At 39.9% G+C, this 22,592-nt stretch overlaps 1 protein-coding gene across 4 annotated transcripts in view; it reads right to left on the minus strand.

The window, feature by feature from the left end:
• Positions 1-22,592, minus strand: part of nphp4 (nephronophthisis 4) — a 126,576-nt gene that overhangs the window by 32,535 nt on the left and 71,449 nt on the right. For all 4 annotated transcript variants that reach the window (XM_088291419.1, XM_088291417.1, XM_088291418.1 and 1 more), the window contains exons 13-17: positions 20,761-20,918; positions 17,091-17,282; positions 13,948-14,135; positions 4,755-4,915; positions 3,179-3,335 (exon numbers count right to left, since the gene is read on the minus strand). In XM_088291419.1, coding sequence (XP_088147545.1) covers positions 3,179-3,335; positions 4,755-4,915; positions 13,948-14,135; positions 17,091-17,282; positions 20,761-20,918 — 856 coding nt within the window. The remainder of the gene's footprint in view (positions 1-3,178; positions 3,336-4,754; positions 4,916-13,947; positions 14,136-17,090; positions 17,283-20,760; positions 20,919-22,592) is intronic.

Here is a 22,592-nt window from a genome sequence, read left to right on the forward strand (position 1 = left end):
TATAGCCTGTGATGGACTGGCAGCCACTTTCTTGTGAAAAATCAGATGGGATCGACAGCAGCAATTAAATGCTAAGTTTCATTCTCCTCAGTCGATTGTTAAGCCCATTTGTGGAAAAAGTTGGTGTCTTGGTACAAATAATGCTTATCTGCCAAGTTGTTTCTATTTCCCAGGAAGTAAAAGCGAAACTGTTGATCTCTTGTCTGCATCTTTTGATGCCAAGCCAAAATGTTTTTAAAGCAAAAATACAGGAACTGGCCTTGGAGTTTTTGTACTTTTCAGGTCAGCATGTTTTGCTCAACTCTATGGGCTGTGTGCACATAAATTAATTATAATCTTATTTAAAAAAAAATATATCAAAGACTGTCTTTAATGAGTGATATTGGAAGCTGCTTTAACACCTTTTTGATACAATTTGACCCACACTAGTAATTAGAAATACTCTAAAGGCGTCTCACGTGTCAATAATATATGCATGTTGAACATATAGAGTGGTTGGTTAAATGTAACGTTGCTCTCCACTCCCCTTATACAGTAGCAAATGCAGGAGAATGCTTCCTTCGATTAATTATGCCAAGTGAACATCATTGATGATTACAATCTCGACATTAAGTACTCGCAAAGTGGCTATTGAAGCTGAGGTGACACGTCTCTCTAATGTATCACATAGGATACCTCCAGTTCAGCCGCAGGGTCACTTTGCTTCATCAGATAAAGACAATAAAGCCAAAAATAGAGTTCCTCTAAGTTGACCAGACAATCAGTTTCATGGGAGAAGTGGGACTTTGTCATATTTTTTAGATTTACATTTGACTTCTTTTTTTTGTCCTTCATTCTTCACTAAAGGTTGATTCATAGAATTAATGAATAGGGCTGTCAGCATATACCAGAGCGGCTAATTTTAATGACTTGTCAATCCCAATCTAACTTGGCAATAATTAAAACGGACATCAATTGGTCATCTTTTTTCATTTAAAATGAAATGCTTGCGCAAACTTCTTCAATAAAAAAAAAAAACTGCTAAATACTTAAACATATTTAAGCACGACTGTTGTAACAAGGAACGAGATGACGTTAGCACATATAGTAATAATTTAAACTAACTACATGACATTCAGCGCATTTCGATTAGGTGGAACTGCACAACCTAGAAATCCAACAGAACTCTATTCTAATTGTCTTTACAAAGACAATTTATGCATTTCTTAACAAAGAGATAAACGAGGAGATAAAAAATACGAATCCGACTACTAATAATGAATAAAAATTTTTTGCTGCCCTCAGTTTCAATGCGTCAACTTATAGTGATGGAAATATTTGTTCTCCTCCATTGCAGTTTCCCTTCCGACAGACGCTGTCAATTTGGTATTCCCTCACCACAAGAGAAGCATTTTTTTTTTTTTCAATTGGAAAACCATGCCAAGTGGAGCTGGCCAGGTATTGCACAGTGGAAATGCGGCTTTAGCTTGGCCTGCATGTATTTTTAAATCACAGCCAGGGTGGATTTACTCGTGTTAGAATTGCCAGAATCCGCAGATAAGACAGAAAAATCAGAGTGGAAAGGTTCTCACACGATATCAGTGTTCTTCTGCAAACTATTTCCATCCTCCAGCCTCATCTCACAAGGTGCCCATGCTCTGCTACACCTGTCTGTCTATATGTCTGCGTGGACGCATGAGCGCTCGCCTCCTCGGCATGTGTGAGCCATTTGATTTCCTCCCCGTCCAATCTCAGTCGGAGCCTTCACACAGCACATCCATCTCAATTCGTGTGTAACTTTTCGGCTTTCCGCGCACTAATGAATGCCCTTCATATCCTTCTACGAGCCGACCATTAAGAGTTGTTGATTCATGGCAGCCGGATGGCAAGACACCTCGCTGCCTCCTCCCAGACGTGCCATTGAGGAAGTGAGGGCAGGCAAAATTAAAAAAAAAAAAAAAAGGTGAGAACTAACAGGGAGAGAATGTGAGGAAAGAAGCTAACATGGATGAAGAAACAAAGAAAAGTACTTGTGAGTCCTCCTCCCTTTCCAATTCTGACTGTCCGCCAAGCTGCCTGATGGATAACTGAGCATTGATTGGAATTTACATGCAGACACAATCCTCCCGCTCCCTCACCACCACTTCTATCCAATAAGCCATTGCACTCTCAACCTGCTTTGAGTGATAAGCGCAATGAGAAAGTGCTGGCATATTTAGAACTGACAATGGCACTCTGCAGTGTTCCTAAGGCAGCGTAGAATGATGCGTTGTTTATGAGAGGGAGTATCTTTCAGCAGTTGATGCATGGCAAAGAAAAGATACTGTCAGCAGCCATTGCTCTGCTCGGCCCAAAGTGAACGAGTACAAAAGAGGGGAAGAAATAAGGAGCTCCCTAGCTGGGTGAAGTGGAAGTATTGCATTAAAATATTTTTCCGTGCCACAGTGTTTGCTTTGTAGCATTTAAGCAGCAGACGCAATCTTAAGGATTCTCCAGTCATTTTCTAACTATGTACAACAATAAAAGTAAACATTTTATAGTAAGGGGCATTGTGTGAATATAAAAGCGCTTTGTAAATATTTAAGGGGGCAGGGATAAGATCAATGATCAAAAGTACTCCACACTCGTAAAAGTGTTAATATAAAATTCATCTATACAAGTAACAAATACTAAATACCCCAAAACTTTTTCACTGAGTTATAAGATGCACATATTACACATAAAAAAAAATAAAAAAAGAAAATAATAAACTGTCACCATTACCGTAGGAAAAAAAACATTGGACACAGGACAAACTAACCAAAGCTAAGCTACTGCTTAAATATGATCAATTTGCGACTTGAAGGCATGATTTTCAGGATGAGGGTGTGCACTTGAGCAGCAGATCTCTAAGTCGATAATCTCATTGTGTCGATGCGTGCAGATTAGATTTAAAAATAGAAAGAGTTAACATACAACATGGAACTCGCCAAGAACAGTGTAAAAAAGAGACACGAGGAATGGGCAAATTTGTAATACTCCTGGAATATGCAAAAAAGCTACATCTTTGTTTTAGCCGCAAGGGTTAGCGCTAAGGAAAGAACTTGTGGTTTATACTCTGAACTTTATAAAAACATTTAAGTCATTACTAGCCCAATTTTGGTTTATTATTGTTGTTGTAGTGTGTTTATTCATGTGGTAAATGGTCCAAAATACTTGCCAATGTTTCCAGTGCGTACATGCAGCCGACCTCTGACGATAGTTGGGTTGTTGGAGGCGTCGCCCATCTGCAAGGTTTCCTCTCCCACATAGTTAGTTGTCAGAACTTCCAACTCATGGAGTGCTTGCACGGCCATTTTACCATGCCGCAACATGTACTGGATGTTAAAAGGCAAAAAGGACATTTAAATACTATTTGGAGTATTAAAACCAAACAACAAAATATTTCAAAGACACAGCTAAAGAGGGAAATTATAAAATAAGATGAAGGTAAATGTATTATTACAATAGCCTTTTATTCACGCATATTATTTATTTTTATTGTACAGTGCAGACAAAAGTTGTCCTCCTTTGGTTAATCACATTTTTCAGTTTATTTTCACTGACTCCAACTAAGCCTGACTACCCCCTAGAACGGTTGAGCCCGTCTGACAAAACAAAGACATCCAAAGGATGCATAAAATTGCAACAAAATGCCATGATCCAAAGAAATTCAAGAGCACATCAAACAGTCAGACTACCCCGTGGAATAGTAGTTCCAGTAGTAGCCGACAGAAGTGATCCCAACAGGACAGTCATGACCCACCGGAAGGTCACAAAGGAACCCAGGACAATCTAATAAACGGCTACCGACCGTCGTCTCAGTTAAGGTTCATTCACTCAACAGTGAGCAAGAGACTGGGCAAAAATGACACCCATGGCGGTGTTCCAAGGTGAAAACCACTGCTGACCATAAAAGAATCAAAGAAGCTACCTTTTAGAAAAACACATTTAAATGAATGCCAAGATTTGGGGAGAATATTCTTAGGACTGATGAGTTAAAAGTTGAACTTATTGGGAGATGTGTCACGTTACATCTGGTGTGAATGTAAGAGCATTTCAGAAAAAGGACAACACACTGTACAAATTAGTCAAACATGGTGGTGGTAGTGTGACGGTCTGGGGCTACTTGGCTATTCCAGGACCAGGACGACTTGCTGTGATTGATTGATCCATAGATTCAGCTTTTTAGCCAGAAAACCTGGAGGGAGGATGCTCGGTCATCACTTCATGGCCTTAAACGAAAGGTTTGGGTTCTGCAGGAGGTCTACTATGCAATAGATACCTGCAAGTCAACTACCGGATGGCTCAAAATAAAAAAAGGTTTGGAAGGGGTCAAAGTCGAAGTCTGGTCTTGATCTGATAGTGGCATGACCATAATATGTTACCAAAAAAAAAAAAACACAAAAGCTGTGAATTGTGCTAAAAGGATTCTTCGATAATTGGGCAGAAAAACAGAAATCAAAATGGATGTTTTTGGGGATGTAGTGTGCTTTATGCAACGAGACATGATTCTCTATAATGTCGTCTCACTCTATAAAATCTACAAGTCTGCAAATGCTGCATGAATCCATGATGGATGCACTGCAATGCCATGATAGGGTGTGAAAACAGATATCAGTCTACATCATAAATTACGCTTTATCGCTAGTGGTTAAAATGTCACATGAATTGGAATGAGAATTTCTTCTGTAAGAGCTATAACTTGGTATTGGTTTTGCTTAGAAATGGAGAGCGCAATGCCCCAAGCGTATTACCTTGAGCTCAATGGCTGTTGAACCTATGAGCAGCAATGAGTCACTGTCCCAGATGTCAACATGCATGGTGTGAAGGGCCAGGTAGCGCAGGAACCAGCGCTTCTCTCCTGGCTTTAGAAAACTCTCATCAACTCTGAACTGTACCTGCAGCCCAGGAGAATCTGAATAAAGAAAGAGAATGCTTGTTAAAAATAAATAAATAAATAAAATTGACAGGTTGAATGTAGCATAATCAACGATGAATAATGTAACATGAAAGACTAAGGTGAAAATATATCATTTTACCATCTGAAAGAATAAAAAAAAAAAAATAATTAAATCGTTTTTATGTTGTTTTTTTACACTCAAACCAGTCCGCAGACCTCAGACTTAAGGGGGGTACATGAAATGTATGGCAGGCCCAAATGAATATTATTAATATTGTACAGAAAGTACTACTTGCCTCCATTTATTTAATTGATGCCATCATACTTTATTTGCGCAGCACTTACACTCTCAGTCAATCGGCTTGAATGATGCCCTTTACGAGAACCGCTGGCAAGTATTACCATCAGAAACATGTACAGTACACTTTAAAAGTGTTCAAAGCATGTGGGATGGGGAAAACCATTAAAAGAAAGAAAACAGTTTTGTATGGTCTTTCAATATCAGTTTTTCACCTTTTGCTGGTGTGCCTGGAACAGATTCCGGTAATAAACGGGTTTAAGCTCACAATTCTATTCATTGGATGCATTAATATCTTAATCAGAAGGCAAAATGACTCATTCCTGATTCTGAAATGTTGGACTGCAGCAAGACCTTGGACTATTTCTTTGTTTAAAAAAAAAAGATGCTAAAAACTATCAACACAAATGATTTGAGTGTCATTACCACAAGAATGTTCATGTCAACAATTTCCTTTTAACAGACTCAGAGCAAATTCATTCACTATCCATCTGCCCAACCACCCAGGAAGTCTCCACTTGGACCATTAATTCTCCCCGCATGCCATGAGTTTGCACCAATGGGAGAGCAAAAGAAGAGCTAAGAGGAAGATGGACAACACTCTATGAGGCGCCGTTCGGGACATAATTCAGGAATCGCTCTCACACTCACTAGTAGAATGCGCTCATACACATAGGTGAAATGTTTTCGCTCATACACACTAGTGAAATGCGCTCATACACATTACTGAAATGCGCTCATACACACTAGTGAAATACGCTCATACACATGGGTGAAAATGTTGTCGCTCATACACACTAGTGAAATGCGCTCATACACATTACTGAAATGCGCTCATACACATGGGTGAAAATGTTGTCGCTCATACACACTAGTGAAATGCGCTCATACACATTACTGAAATGCGCTCATACACATTACTGAAATGTGCTCATACACCTGGGTGAAATGCGCTCATACACATGGGTGAAAATGTCGCTCATACACACTCGTGAAATGCGCTCATACACATGTGTGAAATCCGCTCATACACATGTGTGAAATGCGCTCATACACATTACTGAAATGCGCTCATACACATTACTGAAATGCGCTCATACACATGGGTGAAAATGTCGCTCATACACAATACTGAAATGCGCTCATACACACGTGTGAAATCCGCTCATACACATGGGTGAAAATGTCGCTCATACACAATACTGAAATGCGCTCATACACATTACTGAAAAGTGCTCATACACACTAGTGAAATGCGCTCATACAAACAAACACTATGACAAGCTCGCTTAACAATCCAACATTTAAAAAAATAATTTATTTAACATTTAATGGATGGGCGCCACGGCGATCGAGTGGTTGGCACGTCTGCCTCGCAGTGCAGAGATCCAGGATTCCAATCGGGGATGCGGCCATCCTGTGTGGAGTTTGCATGTTCTCCCATGCCTGCATGGGTCCTCTCTGGGTCCTCTGGTTTCCTCCTACAGTCCCAAAAAAAAGTCTCCTACCACACCGTCGAGTTTCCTCAATGACCATGGTGCTTGGTTCTTTACGCTGGGAGGCTCGCCATCAATGCACAGGAATCTTCAATGAAGTTTTAATGCTTCCATAAGACATGACCTGTTTATTATAATTATTTATTTATTTATACCAAGACATTTGTTTTTCGTCTCATTTCTTTAGAAAAAGCTACATTTGTCTGCAAAAAAACAATCGACGTAGAACCATTTTCGATAATAATACAATATTACACAATTTTAGGTTGCAATTTCATTTAATAAAACATTGACAATTATCTTTTGAAACACCATGTATGACTCACTTTTCATTTGTTATTCAACAAGCAAAACAGTGGCGATCAAAGTCGTGCCAACTAAATGACATCTCATATGCATCTGACTGCAATAGTATCTCACATTCAAATTTACAATTACAGGTAATGGAAATGACTACTGGTGAGCTCGATTCCACTGCATTTCAGTCAGAATACCTCAAACATCATAAAAATCAAAACGTTGTGTCTTATTTCTCATTCTAAACATCTAAAGAAATACTGTATAATGGCCTGGCGACGTTAGCATAGTTTATAGCATATAGCATAGCTCAGCTCGTCTGCATCAAGTGAGTTACGCGCTCTTTGACGCCGATACAGATCAACATAAGGCTGTCTCCGTCTCACGGTCACTTCTGCTCACCCCAACAGCCTTCCCCGTTGCCACCACATGGAGATTCGATGGGTTTTTTTATTCGCCTCTTCAAAATCATGTCCGATGGTCTTCTCTGGCTCCCGTTTTAGCCTGTCAATCAAATAACGATGTAGGCGGGACTTCCGGTTCAAAATCGATCTCAGAATTTCTCTATTTTGACATGACTTTCGTTGCAATTACATACTGTCGCATGAACAATTTGCTAACTAAAGCACTAATAATAATAATAAATTAAAAAAAGAATGCCCATCCTCAAACGTCACATGAACGCCAGCGACTACACGACTTCCTATTGGCTGTCCCGATCGTCTTAAAAAAAATGCAACCTCCAAATTAAAAGCATACATGTTTACTAAATGAGCAAAAGCGTTATTTTAAGAGAATAATCAACACAAATATGGATTATATTATATATATATTCTATGCAGTATGTCACCAAGTTATGGCATTGCTTGAGTTCGGCCACTTCATGACTTTTGGTCAGCGGACATGTTTTACTTTGAAAGACTAAGGAAAGGAGTTCCGATGACGTCATATATAAATACCTCTCACACACTATGGTGAAATACGCGTACACAGTCAAGTGAAACACACTCACACAACACGTTGAAACGTGCGCATACAATCTACTGAAATCCTTTGACACACCTACGTGAAAAAACCTCCCATACACACGACTGAAATGGTCACATACACACTACTGAAACGCTTTCATACGCACAACGAAACACTCTCATACGTGCTACTGATTTCGTTTTGCTCCCAAATACAAGTGAAATGCACTAATTTACAATACTGAAACGCTGAAAATTAAAAAAAAAAAAAACACACAACTGAAAATTGGTTTGCTCATAAACAAGACTGAAATGCGCCCATATACAATACTGAATTGTTTTCGTCAGCAAGCTTGTACATAAATTAGACACCCTTTCTGAAAAAAGAAACAAGTATTTAACATGTAATATACAACAAAATAAAATCACATTCAACAATTTTCATACAAAGAACAAAACGCTAAGGGGATGAAAGTCAATATTGAAAATACACTTTATACAGAAAGTTTGGATCAAATAATTAATAATTGGTTTCTGTTTAAAATAATGTCTGGACGAAAAAATACATTGCTTGAACCCGTTAGTAAGTGAAACAAAGCATGACTTCCTTCCCACAAACTTATGAATATAACATTTATTCGTCACACTGGCGAGGACGCGCTACCGACGTATTGACGTCACGCTGCCATTACCCTCTAAACTGAAATACATACATAAATAAATTATTTGCTGGGTGGGCTGAAGGCGGACTCGACAGATTTCTACCAGGGTTGTGCGCTGTTTCTACCCCTAGGTGTCAGTAACTCCCAGGACTTTTTACTTTTTGTAAATACCTTACGTGTTCCTTATTCCCGGGTGTGCTGTTTTTAGTATAATGAAATGGGAACTCTACGTAAAGTAGAACGACGTGTGCGCATTGTTTATGACCGTCGCAATTTTGTACCTATTTTATCAAAAAGGGTAAATAATGGTACATTTGCTGAAAAAACACACACAATCATGCCAATCCTCTGATTTATCTTGCACCACCGGACCAGCCGATTCCGCGGTTGTCCGCTGCAGATTTTAAAAGCAAAGAAGGAAAGGGGAATTAAGCTTCACTTTAGATCTCTACAATAGTCTTTGGTAACCGTGGAATCTGATAGGTTTGTTCGTATCGTTTCTCCTTCAAACATCTCTTGAGTTGCCGACACGAATGTCATATGCTGTTGCAACGCACTACAGCATTCTTTTTTTAATTTATTATTATTATTAGTGCTTTAGTTAGCAAATTGTTCATGCGACAGTATGTAATTGCAACGAAAGTCATGTCAAAATAGAGAAATTCTGAGATCGATTTTGAACCGGAAGTCCCGCCTACATCGTTATTTGATTGACAGGCTAAAACGGGAGCCAGAGAAGACCATCGGACATGATTTTGAAGAGGCGAATAAAAAAACCCATCGAATCTCCATGTGGTGGCAACGGGGAAGGCTGTTGGGGTGAGCAGAAGTGACCGTGAGACGGAGACAGCCTTATGTTGATCTGTATCGGCGTCAAAGAGCGCGTAACTCACTTGATGCAGACGAGCTGAGCTATGCTATATGCTATAAACTATGCTAACGTCGCCAGGCCATTATACAGTATTTCTTTAGATGTTTAGAATGAGAAATAAGACACAACGTTTTGATTTTTATGATGTTTGAGGTATTCTGACTGAAATGCAGTGGAATCGAGCTCACCAGTAGTCATTTCCATTACCTGTAATTGTAAATTTGAATGTGAGATACTATTGCAGTCAGATGCATATGAGATGTCATTTAGTTGGCACGACTTTGATCGCCACTGTTTTGCTTGTTGAATAACAAATGAAAAGTGAGTCATACATGGTGTTTCAAAAGATAATTGTCAATGTTTTATTAAATGAAATTGCAACCTAAAATTGTGTAATATTGTATTATTATCGAAAATGGTTCTACGTCGAATGTTTTTTTGCAGACAAATGTAGCTTTTTCTAAAGAAATGAGACGAAAAACAAATGTCTTGGTATAAATAAATAATTATAATAAACAGGTCATGTCTTATGGAAGCATTAAAACTTCATTAAAGATTCCTGTGCATTGATGGCGAGCCTCCCAGCGTAAAGAACCAAGCACCATGGTCATTGAGGAAACTCGACGGTGTGGTAGGAGACTTTTTTTTGGGACTGTAGGAGGAAACCAGAGGACCCAGAGAGGACCCATGCAGGCATGGGAGAACATGCAAACTCCACACAGGATGGCCGCATCCCCGATTGGAATCCTGGATCTCTGCACTGCGAGGCAGACGTGCCAACCACTCGATCGCCGTGGCGCCCATCCATTAAATGTTAAATAAATTATTATTTTTTTAAATGTTGGATTGTTAAGCGAGCTTGTCATAGTGTTTGTTTGTATGAGCGCATTTCACTAGTGTGTATGAGCACTTTTCAGTAATGTGTATGAGCGCATTTCAGTATTGTGTATGAGCGACATTTTCACCCATGTGTATGAGCGCATTTCAGCAATGTATATGAGCGCATTTCAGTAATGTATATGAGCGCATTTCAGTAATGTGTATGAGCGCATTTCACACGTGTGTATGAGCGCATTTCACACATGTGTATGAGCGGATTTCACACGTGTGTATGAGCGCATTTCACACGTGTGTATGAGCGCATTTCACGAGTGTGTATGAGCGACATTTTCACCCATGTGTATGAGCACATTTCAGTAATGTGTATGAGCGTATTTCACTAGTGTGTATGAGCGCATTTCAGTAATGTGTATGAGCGCATTTCACTAGTGTGTATGAGCGAAAACATTTCACCTATGTGTATGAGCGCATTCTACTAGTGAGTGTGAGAGCGATTCCTGAATTATGTCCCGAACGGCGCCTCATAACACTCTGTGGGTGTTTGTACTCATAAGCAGGGAAGGACTGAGATAGCTGGCCCAAGGGGTGCTGCAATGGGTCGTATGTGGGTGTATGTGCACTTGGGTTGGCAGACTTGGAGAGACATCCAGCAGAGAGACAACTCACCCTGCAAAACTACAACACAACCACGATAGATTGTCTGATGTGTGCACAGCAGGTCAAGCAGGCTGAAAGTCGTGCTGGGCAACAACTAGGTGTGTGTGTGTGGGCGTGTGTGTGTGTGTTGTAGATCTATCTATCTATGTCTATCTATTTCTCTAGCTTATCTTATATCGTCTATTCATTTTTAGCCTTGTCGTTGTTGTTTGGCTCTACAAGTGTATGGCCAAAACATCATTGTCTCAGGTAATATGCGTATTGATTGGATTCAGACGAGATCTCGTGGACTAAAAGTGCATCATTCTGAGTGCACCACTAAACGGTGTTTACCGGTGCATGAGAAAGTCCGCATATATCGGCGTTTGATCGGTAAACATGGGCTGATTATGATTATTTTTAACTGACATAAAAAACAATCAATTGTTAGTTCATATATTTTATTATATTTGATAATTTTGCGCCAGGATTTCTGGAGTTATGGCCCAAAAATATCATTGGTTTCACTGGACCATAACAAAATGTCCCAAACAAATGCTGGAAAATGTGTTATAAAAACAAAAACACAACAGAGATAGAACAAATGTACAGCTGAAACAAAACCATCGCTGACAGCTGCCAATGCGCTTTTGTTTCTTGGCATTCAAATAAATTGTTGTCCTCTGATTGCTGCATTAAAGTTTGCTCATTTTTTTTTCTTCAGCGTTCCTCACAGGCTGCCTGCCATTCTTTGACTGAGCTCCCCCCAAAACGACATCCTCATACTATGTGAGTGTTCCCAAGTGCCGCGACATTGTGTTGTAATGATTGACACGAGATAATAAAAGCGGGTTGGGTATGCTGCGACTGATACCAATAAGGGTGAGTCATGTCAAGAGTTTCGCAGGAACACAAACACAATTGCCGTTGCCACAAGTTGCGGCATAGTGGAACACTGGTGCATGTCTATGAGGCAACACTTTTCATCAAATCTGATGGCGTCGGGTTGATGGATTGGAACAAGAAAGACAAAGATAACAAAAACATTGTACTGTGAAATGTGTTTTATGGCAAAAAATGCATTTGGATTGAATTCAACAATAGCCACCGTATGTGATCACCTACAGGAATAAAGTGAAACATGATTGACTGCAAGTAACCACATTTTGGTAGTGACTTAGTTTTGACTTCAGCTATTGTTCTCAAGTTTGTGATTAACATCGCCTGTGCGGCATACGGCCTGAATCAGCACGTTTTGCACACATTTAATTAACCCTCCTATTCTGGTTTTCTATATTATATAAATGTTGAAGTCATTTATTTTTCTTGGCAAATAGAACAAATTGACTGACGTATTCTTCAGTGTCCTCATGCTCTATCACTCTTATTTATCTATTACAAATTCGACTAAAATGTTCCACCACGGAACATTGGCTGTAGTTGCCGGTCTAAATTCATAAACTTATTTTGATTGAATTTCTCATTATATGAATTATATTTGAAATATTTTTATCCAGAGTCCAAACAGTTCAAACCTCCAAGATGAAACATTATTTTCACCAAAAGAGCAACATTTGGGGCAATCCACCTTCAAGGTATTACTCAGTTAGCAGGACAGGCTCGTCTCCTCCCGAAAAATACTGTTTACGTTTGGCTGGAGTCTCTACTTGTAATGAATTCCAGTTGATTTCATCTCCTCTGCTGTGATTCTACTTCGACATTTTCATTTGAGAGAGAGAAAGATGTGACAGGTGCTGATATTCAAGAGAAGAATGGTACGTTAAATCCACGGCAATAAACCGACTAACTGCTCAATCGTACCCTTAACTCTTACTCCTTCAAAAGTAAAAGGGTAGATTTAGTTCAGCTTTTGCCAGTAAATTGGAGTAAAGGTTCTGCAAGAGAGAATGCTGTACAGTATATGGAAGGAGCTGTGAGTAAGTACACTGGGTAATATAGTGTAGAGTGCGGCGAGAAATATTGACAGTGCTAATCCAGAATGTCTGTCTGAGGAGGGCTGTGGGGTAAGAGGGGTAATGTTTGTGTGTTCAATATCACGCTCTGTCAGTAGCAGTAATATCTCTTCCATTTCATTAGATGCAACATGAATAGACATCAATCACTGGCCGCTTGGCTGATTGAAAGGGAAGTGGCATCGGAGAACATCACGGAACTGGCTCGTAGTTTGTACGAAATGATTGGACAACGCCGAGCTGGAGAGGAGTGAAATAAATCGCAATGTAGCTTGCACGCACAATATGAGCTGCATCCACGGCTGTCCACAGAAGAAATGGAGCTTTGACATTTTGGGGCTTTTTGTGCACATGCAACATGTATTTTAGGATGCTGAAAATGTACTTGTTTGTGTATCACTTTTATTGTTTTTAATGCTTTGCAATGGGAAAACTCTTTCTATCAATCTAAATTACCCCATCCACTTTGCCTAATTCAAGATAATTTTCACATTACCTTGAATGCAAAAGGAGCATCTTACAATTAAGTAAGCTAGAGAAAAACAACTTTTTTTTATAGCTTAACACCGACCTTTACACTCATTTACACTGATTAAAACACAACCTTGAAACATATTGAAAAACTAATCCAAGCACAAAATGAATTATGTATTATTGTATTATTAGACAGCTTGGTAGGGTGGTGTGTGAAGTGACGAGCTAAAAAAAAAAAAAGAATTTGGCTGGTTGGCGCGCGCACGCAAAAAATTATCATACACATTTTTGCAATATAGCTCCATGTCAAATAAGTAACTATTATTGACAAAAACAGCTGCAATGTAGTGAGGCGAACTGCATACCTTTTTGGCACAACTATTTTTAGTAAATTTGCGTGCTGAGCACATTGTGCCTTTTTTGTTTTGTTTTTGACTAGTAATTCTTAGTACAAACTAAAAACTCCAAGAGAAGGTAACACAGTCCATGAGAAAATCATCCATATCTTTCCAAAGCAAAAGAGGATTATTACCGGGGTTGACAGAGCCGTCATTGTTGATGGAGGTTAGAACACAAGGAAGCAGCTCGCTTGCTTTCTGCTGCACCTTGTCACTCTTCAGTAGTCGAAGCTGCTGTGATGTGACGGGTGGAAAACGGTAGAACTGGAAGGTGAAGTAGATGTTGGCAGGCCATTCAGGTCCGATCCCCACCATTGGCATTCTGAGAAAACGTTAGAATGAATAAAATTCAAGAAGCACAACTACGTGGACATCACAAGAAAGAGACATATATTGTAAAGCAAATTGTCCTTATGTGAATTTACCTTATTTTCACGACCACAAGGTGGCAATAAAAGTCTTACATTTCCTCCAATGTGGACGGGGCGCCTAATAATTCTTTATGCGTGCACTGAGTTCCAAAGTCTGTATATGTGTGAATTTGACGAGCGCTCCGCTTGACTGACTGGGAACATTGCCTGCCGACACACTGCTTATACAGAGGAAATGCAGACGTGACTGAGGACAGCTTGCGGATTTGAAAGAGGACGCGAAAGGCACACGCCCAGTAGGTACTGTACGGTAGCAAATGAACTCAGAGCTTGCCATCATTCCGGGAAACTTGACGAAGGAACTCCAACTGTCTGACATCGGCGTAAACAGGGTGTTCAAAGTGAAGTTGCGAGCGGCGTGCGAGCAATGGATGACAAATAGTGGCCACAGCTTTACTAAGACTGAGTGGCAGCGCTGGGTAAGTTACTCCACAATTTGCGAATGGATTGTGAATACTTGGGCTAACTGTTAGCCACGTTAGCCGCGAATGTGTCGTCATTTCTGAGGAGGCGCACCGCAACGAGATTGACTGAAACTGACGAGAGGGAACCTGTCGCGTTAAATACTTTAAAAAAGTACAGCCAAACTCAATTTTGCTCCGTTGCCTTTTTAAAAACATAGGCTAGCATGAATGCTAGTGTACGTTTTAGCGTAAATGGGCTGTCACTTGTAAAGCGTTTTTCTACCTGCGGTACTTAAAGCACTTCACACTATTACCTCATCTAGCTCTGTAGAAATTAACGCATAATGTGATTTCCATCTCTTAATTAATATTATTCATTAACACGTAGACGCTACTGTTTCATCGTTTGTTAAATTATTAATTTAACCATTGTTAATTTTTACATTCAAATAATTTAAAATTGAGAAATAAATTTCACATTTTTGTCAAATATAATTAAAGTTGCACATTTTTCTCGTGAATGAAACTATCCTCTGTCCTTTAAACAGCAACCACACATAGTCATATCTGCCGGTAAACAAACTTCAGGTTGTAAAAAGAAAACCTTTACTCTTCATTGCGCGCTTACGAGATTACCCTGAATTACACACTGAATAATGAAATCAACTTCTGCTGACTTGATTAACAATCAGCAATCACCTCTCTGCTCAATAATCAAAAAGAAAGTGCGTATTGCACGCAGCGGACAGATTTCCTTTCAGATTAATATTAAAATATTGTAATGAACAATTCACTAAACGCGAATATAAAGGTGAATAATATTATTATTGTGATTGCATATTAACAACAATATAATGATGATAATATACCTACCTTGTGTATAATTACTTTTTTATAAGGGCTTCTTTGTGCATTACAATACAGTGTTTTGGAGAAAGGCGGTGTACCATGTTTGTATTGCATCTGTCATGAATTCATCTGAGATGGAAGTCAATTTTTGGGGGGGTCTACCGTTGTTCATGTCTTGTCTACAATTTTTAATAAGCAAACAATTTAAAATTTTTCCAATATTTTTTTATTTATGTTTTAACAGATGTTCCTGTTAAATTTGGATTAAAATCAAAGGGAAATGATTACCATCTCGAAAACAAATGTGTATTCCATCATTATTTTTAATGAATTATAAAAAAAATGTTGAACAAATATTATGCCCAGTTTTCTCAGAGAAGGGCCGAATATATTATATTAAGTATTTATTTTATATATTTATCCAGAATTAAAACCCTTTATTATAGCTGTAAACTTACAAAGGGTGTTGTATTATTATTGTTATTGTTACTAGTAGTAATTTGACGATCGTCGTAGTTTCGTAAGTGACAAATAGGTGGCCCTTGCGTCTCTTGTGTCTTTATAGAGGAACACGGACATTTTCCACCCTACTGTTTGAAGATGATAACGCTTTAAATGACATTGATTTTCTAATTCAATTAGCTTTCAATGTAACCGCACACATTTCTTTATGAACTGACAAACCAACCTCACATAGGACGTCATCACATTGATATGAAGATGATGGACTCATTGTGCGTTATATATAACTAATGTATACAATTCTGTCTGCTGTCATTTCCTCACCTCCAGTAGCAACGGTATACTGTAATGAGATACACACAGCTTATTTCTATGTTAACAGCATGTACATTAAACTGAAAAAAGGCAATGTATTCTGAATGCTCATGTCATGGTGGCATGATGAGGTACAACAAAGAACGGGCTTATTAAACTGCTGACATTGCACACAAAAAGAGAGAAGGACACAGTAGTGCGAGTGGTGTGTTCAGCACGCATCTTCCGCTGTCACAGAGAGGGTGCCGGCTCCGGGGCCTTTGTGACGGCTTGCTGACAGAGGCTGTGCTGACAGGAAAACGTGTTTTTGCGAGAATTGTGAGCATATGTGTGCGTGCGGTGTATGAGCATGCAGCGGACATGTGAGTAGAGGATGACTGACAGAACTTAATGCCTGAGTGCGTCTGTATCTTGGCCGCGGCTCAGCAGGAGGGGGGTGGAAAAAGACAAACTCGGCTGTAGGCAGATTTTTTTTTTCCATGGATGCAATTGAATAAATGAAAGGATACACGTTTGCAGTGCATATTCAAAAGTGTCAAAAGGGAAATATTTGTATGGAATGTATTTTTAAATAACAGCGGGATACCACCAAAAATAAATAAAGTTTTGATTACTGTGTTTAAACTTTTGGTTGAAATAAAAATAAATGTATTAATTAATCTCCAAGCATTCTGCTACTCGTTCAGAAATCAGAAGAGATAATTGTGGTTGCATGAATTACATGTATGTAATATTGCAAAATGTGACAACATTTGAGTTTGAGAGTGGACAAGCTGCTGTTAATAACATCACAAATTACAGCAGTGCATACTTTACCTTGTAAATGCAAGAAACTGGAAGACCAGAAGATTCTCCTGCAGAGGATCCATTTCTTCAAGTTGTGGATCAAAGGGCACAGGCTCCGTGGGGTCCAAGACTTCTGCAACCTGCCCTCTTGAATCCACAATATCAGGGAAGCCAGCGGAGTAGAGGTGTGCCAGTGAACTCCTGGAACTGACTGTGGACAAACTTGGAGGAGAAGTTTGACATTAGATTGAGAAGGGTTCAATGGAAGATTGAGGCTAACACTGGCGACAAAAATTGTTTAACCAAAAATCTGCAGTATGTTGCTATGAAAGATCTTACAAATATGTTGATCGCCTGCTGCTCAGGCTTCAGTTGGGTGATTTGCGGGAGCGTTTTGCTCTTCCACCGCTCAACAATGCTCGTTTCAGTTTGGGGCATTGAGTTTACCTCTTCAAACTAAGAGCCAATTGAAAGCATCCGTCGGAATGACCACGAAACAATAAGGGAACACATTTTATGAGATGGAGGCTGAGGGCATCAAGCAGGAAAACAGACTGCTCCAGAGAAGACCAAAGAGTTCTACCGCGACGGCAAAGTACGTTACCAGGTGTGTGCATTTCTGGCTGCATCAAAGCAAGGATGTGTCATTGACAAATCTGCTCTTAGATCACCTAGATGGTATTAGCTTGGAAAAGTTGAAATCCCGGCTGGCCAGTTATTCAAAAGTTGAAAATGGGAAGTGGATTTTTAAAAAAAAAAAAAAATTTATTTTGGAAGCCATTCCATCCATGGAATCATTTTCTATATCCCTATAAAGTGAGGAGGGAGCTGGCGCCTATCTTGTTTGGTCTTTTGCTCATAATTTTGCAGCGCTTAATTTCAATTTACACATTGTATTCTGTTACAATCAATTTCAACGTCAGTTTTGACTTTCCCCAAAACTACAATGAGCGAGTCAGCAATATCCATCAAGCACAGGGAAAAGACAGACGGGCACTGAAGTACACCCAGAGGATTTCCTCGCATAATTGTCAGTTATGGCTAATTATAGCAACCACCTGTCTTGCGGCAGCCATAGCACCATTCATAACTTCTACTGTCAACAGTGACACCCAACACAGCACACAGATGGCAGGCTGAAATGTGAGCACAGGACAATGAATGCTAATGTTTTGGATATTGTTTGGACTTTCCATAAAAATGTTGTCTGCGCCCAGTTGGTAAACAGATGATTCCCAGGGTGCAACAGAATGAAGCCTTGATCAAACTAATTAGGGTGACAACATTGAGGTTGGTGAATCATTGAATTTTCTCTCTCTCTCTGATGTGGCTTCAATATCATACATCGCCACAGTCATTCATTTTTTTTTTAATTCAAAGTTGAGTTGATTCAAAATGGTATAGGTGGTAATCCAAACAAATGAGTCATTCCACACCAAAAACCTTCTGCTTCCAAAAGAGGAGGCAGAGATGTTGCAGCCCACTGAACTGAAGAGCAGCATGTCCGAATCCACACTGCAGGCTCGGAAAGCTGTTTCTATGAGAGTTGCTTGTTTACAGACTCTCTGTACTAATGCAAGATCTTGTTTCTGTGTCAGAGTGCCCATTATTTTCGGGTGCGGGCCTTTCTGTCTAGACCATTGGCACATCCCTATGGCATTTTGCTGTCTTACAGCTGGATTAAATAATGAAGTTCCATAAAAAATACAACACTGCTGTGATCATTACCCCAGTAAGAGCAGCAATAACAGAGTTTAAAAGGGCTATTTGTGGAATTCTTCCACCCAAGAACAATAATATTGAATTACCCAGAAGAACCGATGTCAATTATTAAGACGATCGATACTGTAGTAGATAGCAACAGAGTGACTTACAGCACTAATGAATGGCTGTACACACCCAGACACATAAAAGAGGGTTTTATATGGCTTCATTGATGACTTTGGCAGATCAACAATGAGTAATGCTACTGAAACATTCACTACTCGAAAATTCAACTACTCGAGGAAAATTGGCGAAGTGCCCGGCTCGGAAAATACAAGCACAAAAAGTGATACTAATGTATTGTTGCAATGATCTTTCTCAGGATAAACACATTACATGAGCATCTGCTGGAGTTACCACCATTCTGTTAGACTTGTAAAAAGAGAGAAAGATGGAGGGAGAGAGACAGAGACTGAAAGCATTCTATAAATGAATTAAATAAAATATGTATGTTTTAATCAGTGTTGTTTTTGTGTTTTTACTTAGCCTTATTTGTGGAACATTTTTCAATTAGTTGGGATAATTAACCTTTATTTTGACCACTATGTGTTATTGTCAGAGATAGGCATCCTGTCCCAGGGAACAGTCCATCCGTCCGGGACAGAGGACAAGAAGTTGTTTTTTTTAAAAAAAAAATTCATAAAGGCGATGCAAAGATGGGTGTGAAGCAGGGAATCGGCACCTCTGAATCTGAGACCCATGGTCCCGAGTTGGTAAAAGGTGGAGTGCATGAGTGCAGGAATGAGATTCTGCTCTAATTGGAGGAGTTTAAGTATCTTAGGGTCATGTTTACAATTGAGGGGAGAAGGCAGCGGGAGCTCAACAGGTAGATTGGTCCAGTGTCTGCATTGATGCCGACTTGGCATCACTAAGTTGTGGGAAAGAAGTAGCTCGATTTAGAAGTCAATCTTCTGTACGTTCCCACCATCATCTAGGGTCACGAGCTGTGGGTCATGACCAAAAGAACAAGATCACAGGTACGAGCCCCTGAAATGAGTTTTTCCCAGCAGGGTGTCTTGGCTCTTGCCTAAAGTCAAGGTGAGCAATTTGGTCATCCGGGAGGGGATCAGCGCAGCGCCACTGCTCCTCCATATCAAGAGGAGCCAGATGAGGTGGCTCATGCATCTGCTTCGGATGCCTCGTTGACACCTTCCTGGCAATGTGCTCTTGGTAAATTATCATCACGTTGATTGGTAATACAATATACAGTGTAAACATGACAAACTGATGAGATTTGTAGGTCCTACTTCTATTTGTAGTCTTTAAAGCCCAGCCAGACAAAAAGTATGCACGGGCACAAGCTGTGCTTAGTCACCAATGTCCTATCAGCCTGCAGCACTGACAGAAAGCAGTGTAAGCCAGACACTATCTGTCTGGTGACTGGCAGTCTACCCAGAGCTCCTTTTGATAAGAAGACTTCAGAAAATGTGGTCAGGGACAGAGATGATGGGTAAATATCGACGCATGTAAAGGAGGAAAAGAGAATGCAATGCAATGTGTGGGTATACAGTATGAATCACTCAAAGGCAAGGTATTTCAAAAAGAAGACAGACTTTGAACAAATCTTAACACTTTCCCAATCAAATGCGAAAATGCACAGCATAGATGCCAAATATATATATATATTTTATACTTTTCAATCCCAGAGACCTCAATGACGTGTCCCATATTGTTTTTATTTCACGGATGACCACACCAGGTGTCTGTTTTTATTTTTACTTTTTCTTTATTCGGCTGTGTGTCATCTTGTGTGGTGCCAGCGTGTGAAGTGGAAAATTTTGTTCTCAACGTCAATTGGTTGTTGCCGACGAGGGACGGACTGGGCCATGTGGCTTCGCCTGAAATACCGACGGGAACATAGTGACGGGACTGATGATGCCCACCGCTGCTATTAATTATGTATTTTTTTAAAGACTTCTTTTACTTGTGTACACACCTTGGTGCAGTCACACCCACTGTAATGACAGGAGCATGGACAGGTGCAAACGGGAGCTCCTGAAGTTGTTCTTCTTCATGTTTAGCTGAATGTGTCACATCCTTTACTGGCTGAAGGTCCATCCCAAGGTGTGCAATACTGCTGATACCTGAACAGGACTAAAGACAAACGGCATGTAATTACGCTGAAAATACAACTTAGGGCTGGGCGATAAACCGAAAATTTACCTTTACCGAAATGTATTAGAATGACCGACATCATTTTGCCCATGTCGGTAAATTCGGTGTCTAAAAAAAAAAAAAGAAAAAGAAAAGTCTTTTCTGTCTGCGGCGATGTTCATGCCTCTTTAAGACGGCTCCAGCGCTTCTAGTCACGTGACTCATGCGCTGTAGAAGGCGAACAGAAGACGCGTTCGTAGCTGGCGATTCAAATCCTGAAGCAGCTGACACGGCTGCAGACGAAGTAACGTTAGTTGCAATTGTTCCTGTCGCGCTTGTCCCGAAAAGAAATTCGACATCTGTCGTTTGGAAATGTTTTGGGTTCCATAAAGACGATGTTTGAGCAAAAGAACATGAACTACAAAGTGCGTCGTAAGCACCTGAAACAGCGCGTCCAACCTTTTCTGTTTCACCACTCACAACACAACCATGCTGTTGACTTGGAGCTTGTGCTAAAAGTTCAAAGTGAGAAGCAAGGTTCGACAAGTGACAACAGCCCATAACGGAGGCGACACCATACGAGAGAACGTCTCAGAGGAGGACGCGATAGCCTAGCACATGGCTAAAGATAGAGCTCCTCTAGTTACAGTGGAGCGCACAGGATTTAAACGCCTCATGAACGTAGCCGACAAGAGGTACGAAAATATTTGTCACAAACAGCACTTCCCGATATGGACAACATTGGGACGGGAGCGGAGACATGTCGAGCATTTTGCATCCACATCCGACTTGTGGTCGAGTCGCAACATGGATCCCTGTTTGAGCCTGACTGTGCGGTACATAGACGACAAGTGGCGACCGCGCAGCAGAGTACTCGAGACGGCACATTTTCCTGATGAAGCACACGCGTTTATTTGGCATTGGCATACCATTGACATTTTTTTCATTTTATTTAGCATTTTGTTTACAGGCGACTAGCGCCTTTGCACGTGGCATTATTTATATTGTTTACAAGATACCTTTACACAAATCTAGGCCTTTGCAAATGGCATTACAGCATCTCAGCACAATATATTTGCAGAAAAAGATTTTGTGAGAGGTACCCTTTTTCTCCTGTTCTTTGTGACATTGTTCAAGTCATGCAAAGCAAGCTATTTTGAATGTTTATTCAAATGATTTTTGTATTTTTATTTTTCATTGAAAGGAATGTGTACCAGTTGGTCAATAAAAAAAGCAGTTAATATGCATTTCCTGCATTTATTTTGATTTTGGTCCTCAGGGGGAATTTATCGTGCAGTTATCATTATCGAGGTAAAATTGCCCAATTTATCGCGATATTGATTTTAGGTCATATCGCCCAGCTCTAATACAACTTCAATAATGAATACATTCAAATTAAACGTGACTTGTCAAAACTGAGCGTTATCATTTTGTTAGTAAACACAAAGATATTGATATACAGGAACTCTCGTGTCGGATCTCATTAGGTGTGCAGGTGTACTTAATGAAGTGTCCACAGGGTGTAGATGCCTAATGCCTGTAGGTGAACATGGTCCAATTAAGAAAAGGACAAGGCAGCTTTCACAGGCAAAGTGCTGATACTGTGCTGCACATACCCACAACTGGGGGAGCAGGTTAGCCTTACTTCATTTGTGGAAATTATTCACTAATTAA

The sequence above is a fragment of the Idiotropiscis lumnitzeri genome, chromosome 3 (genome assembly GCF_059441095.1).
Source record: "Idiotropiscis lumnitzeri isolate Australia: NSW breed Sydney's pygmy pipehorse chromosome 3, RoL_Ilum_1.0, whole genome shotgun sequence".
NCBI classification, from domain to species: Eukaryota; Metazoa; Chordata; class Actinopteri; order Syngnathiformes; family Syngnathidae; genus Idiotropiscis; species Idiotropiscis lumnitzeri.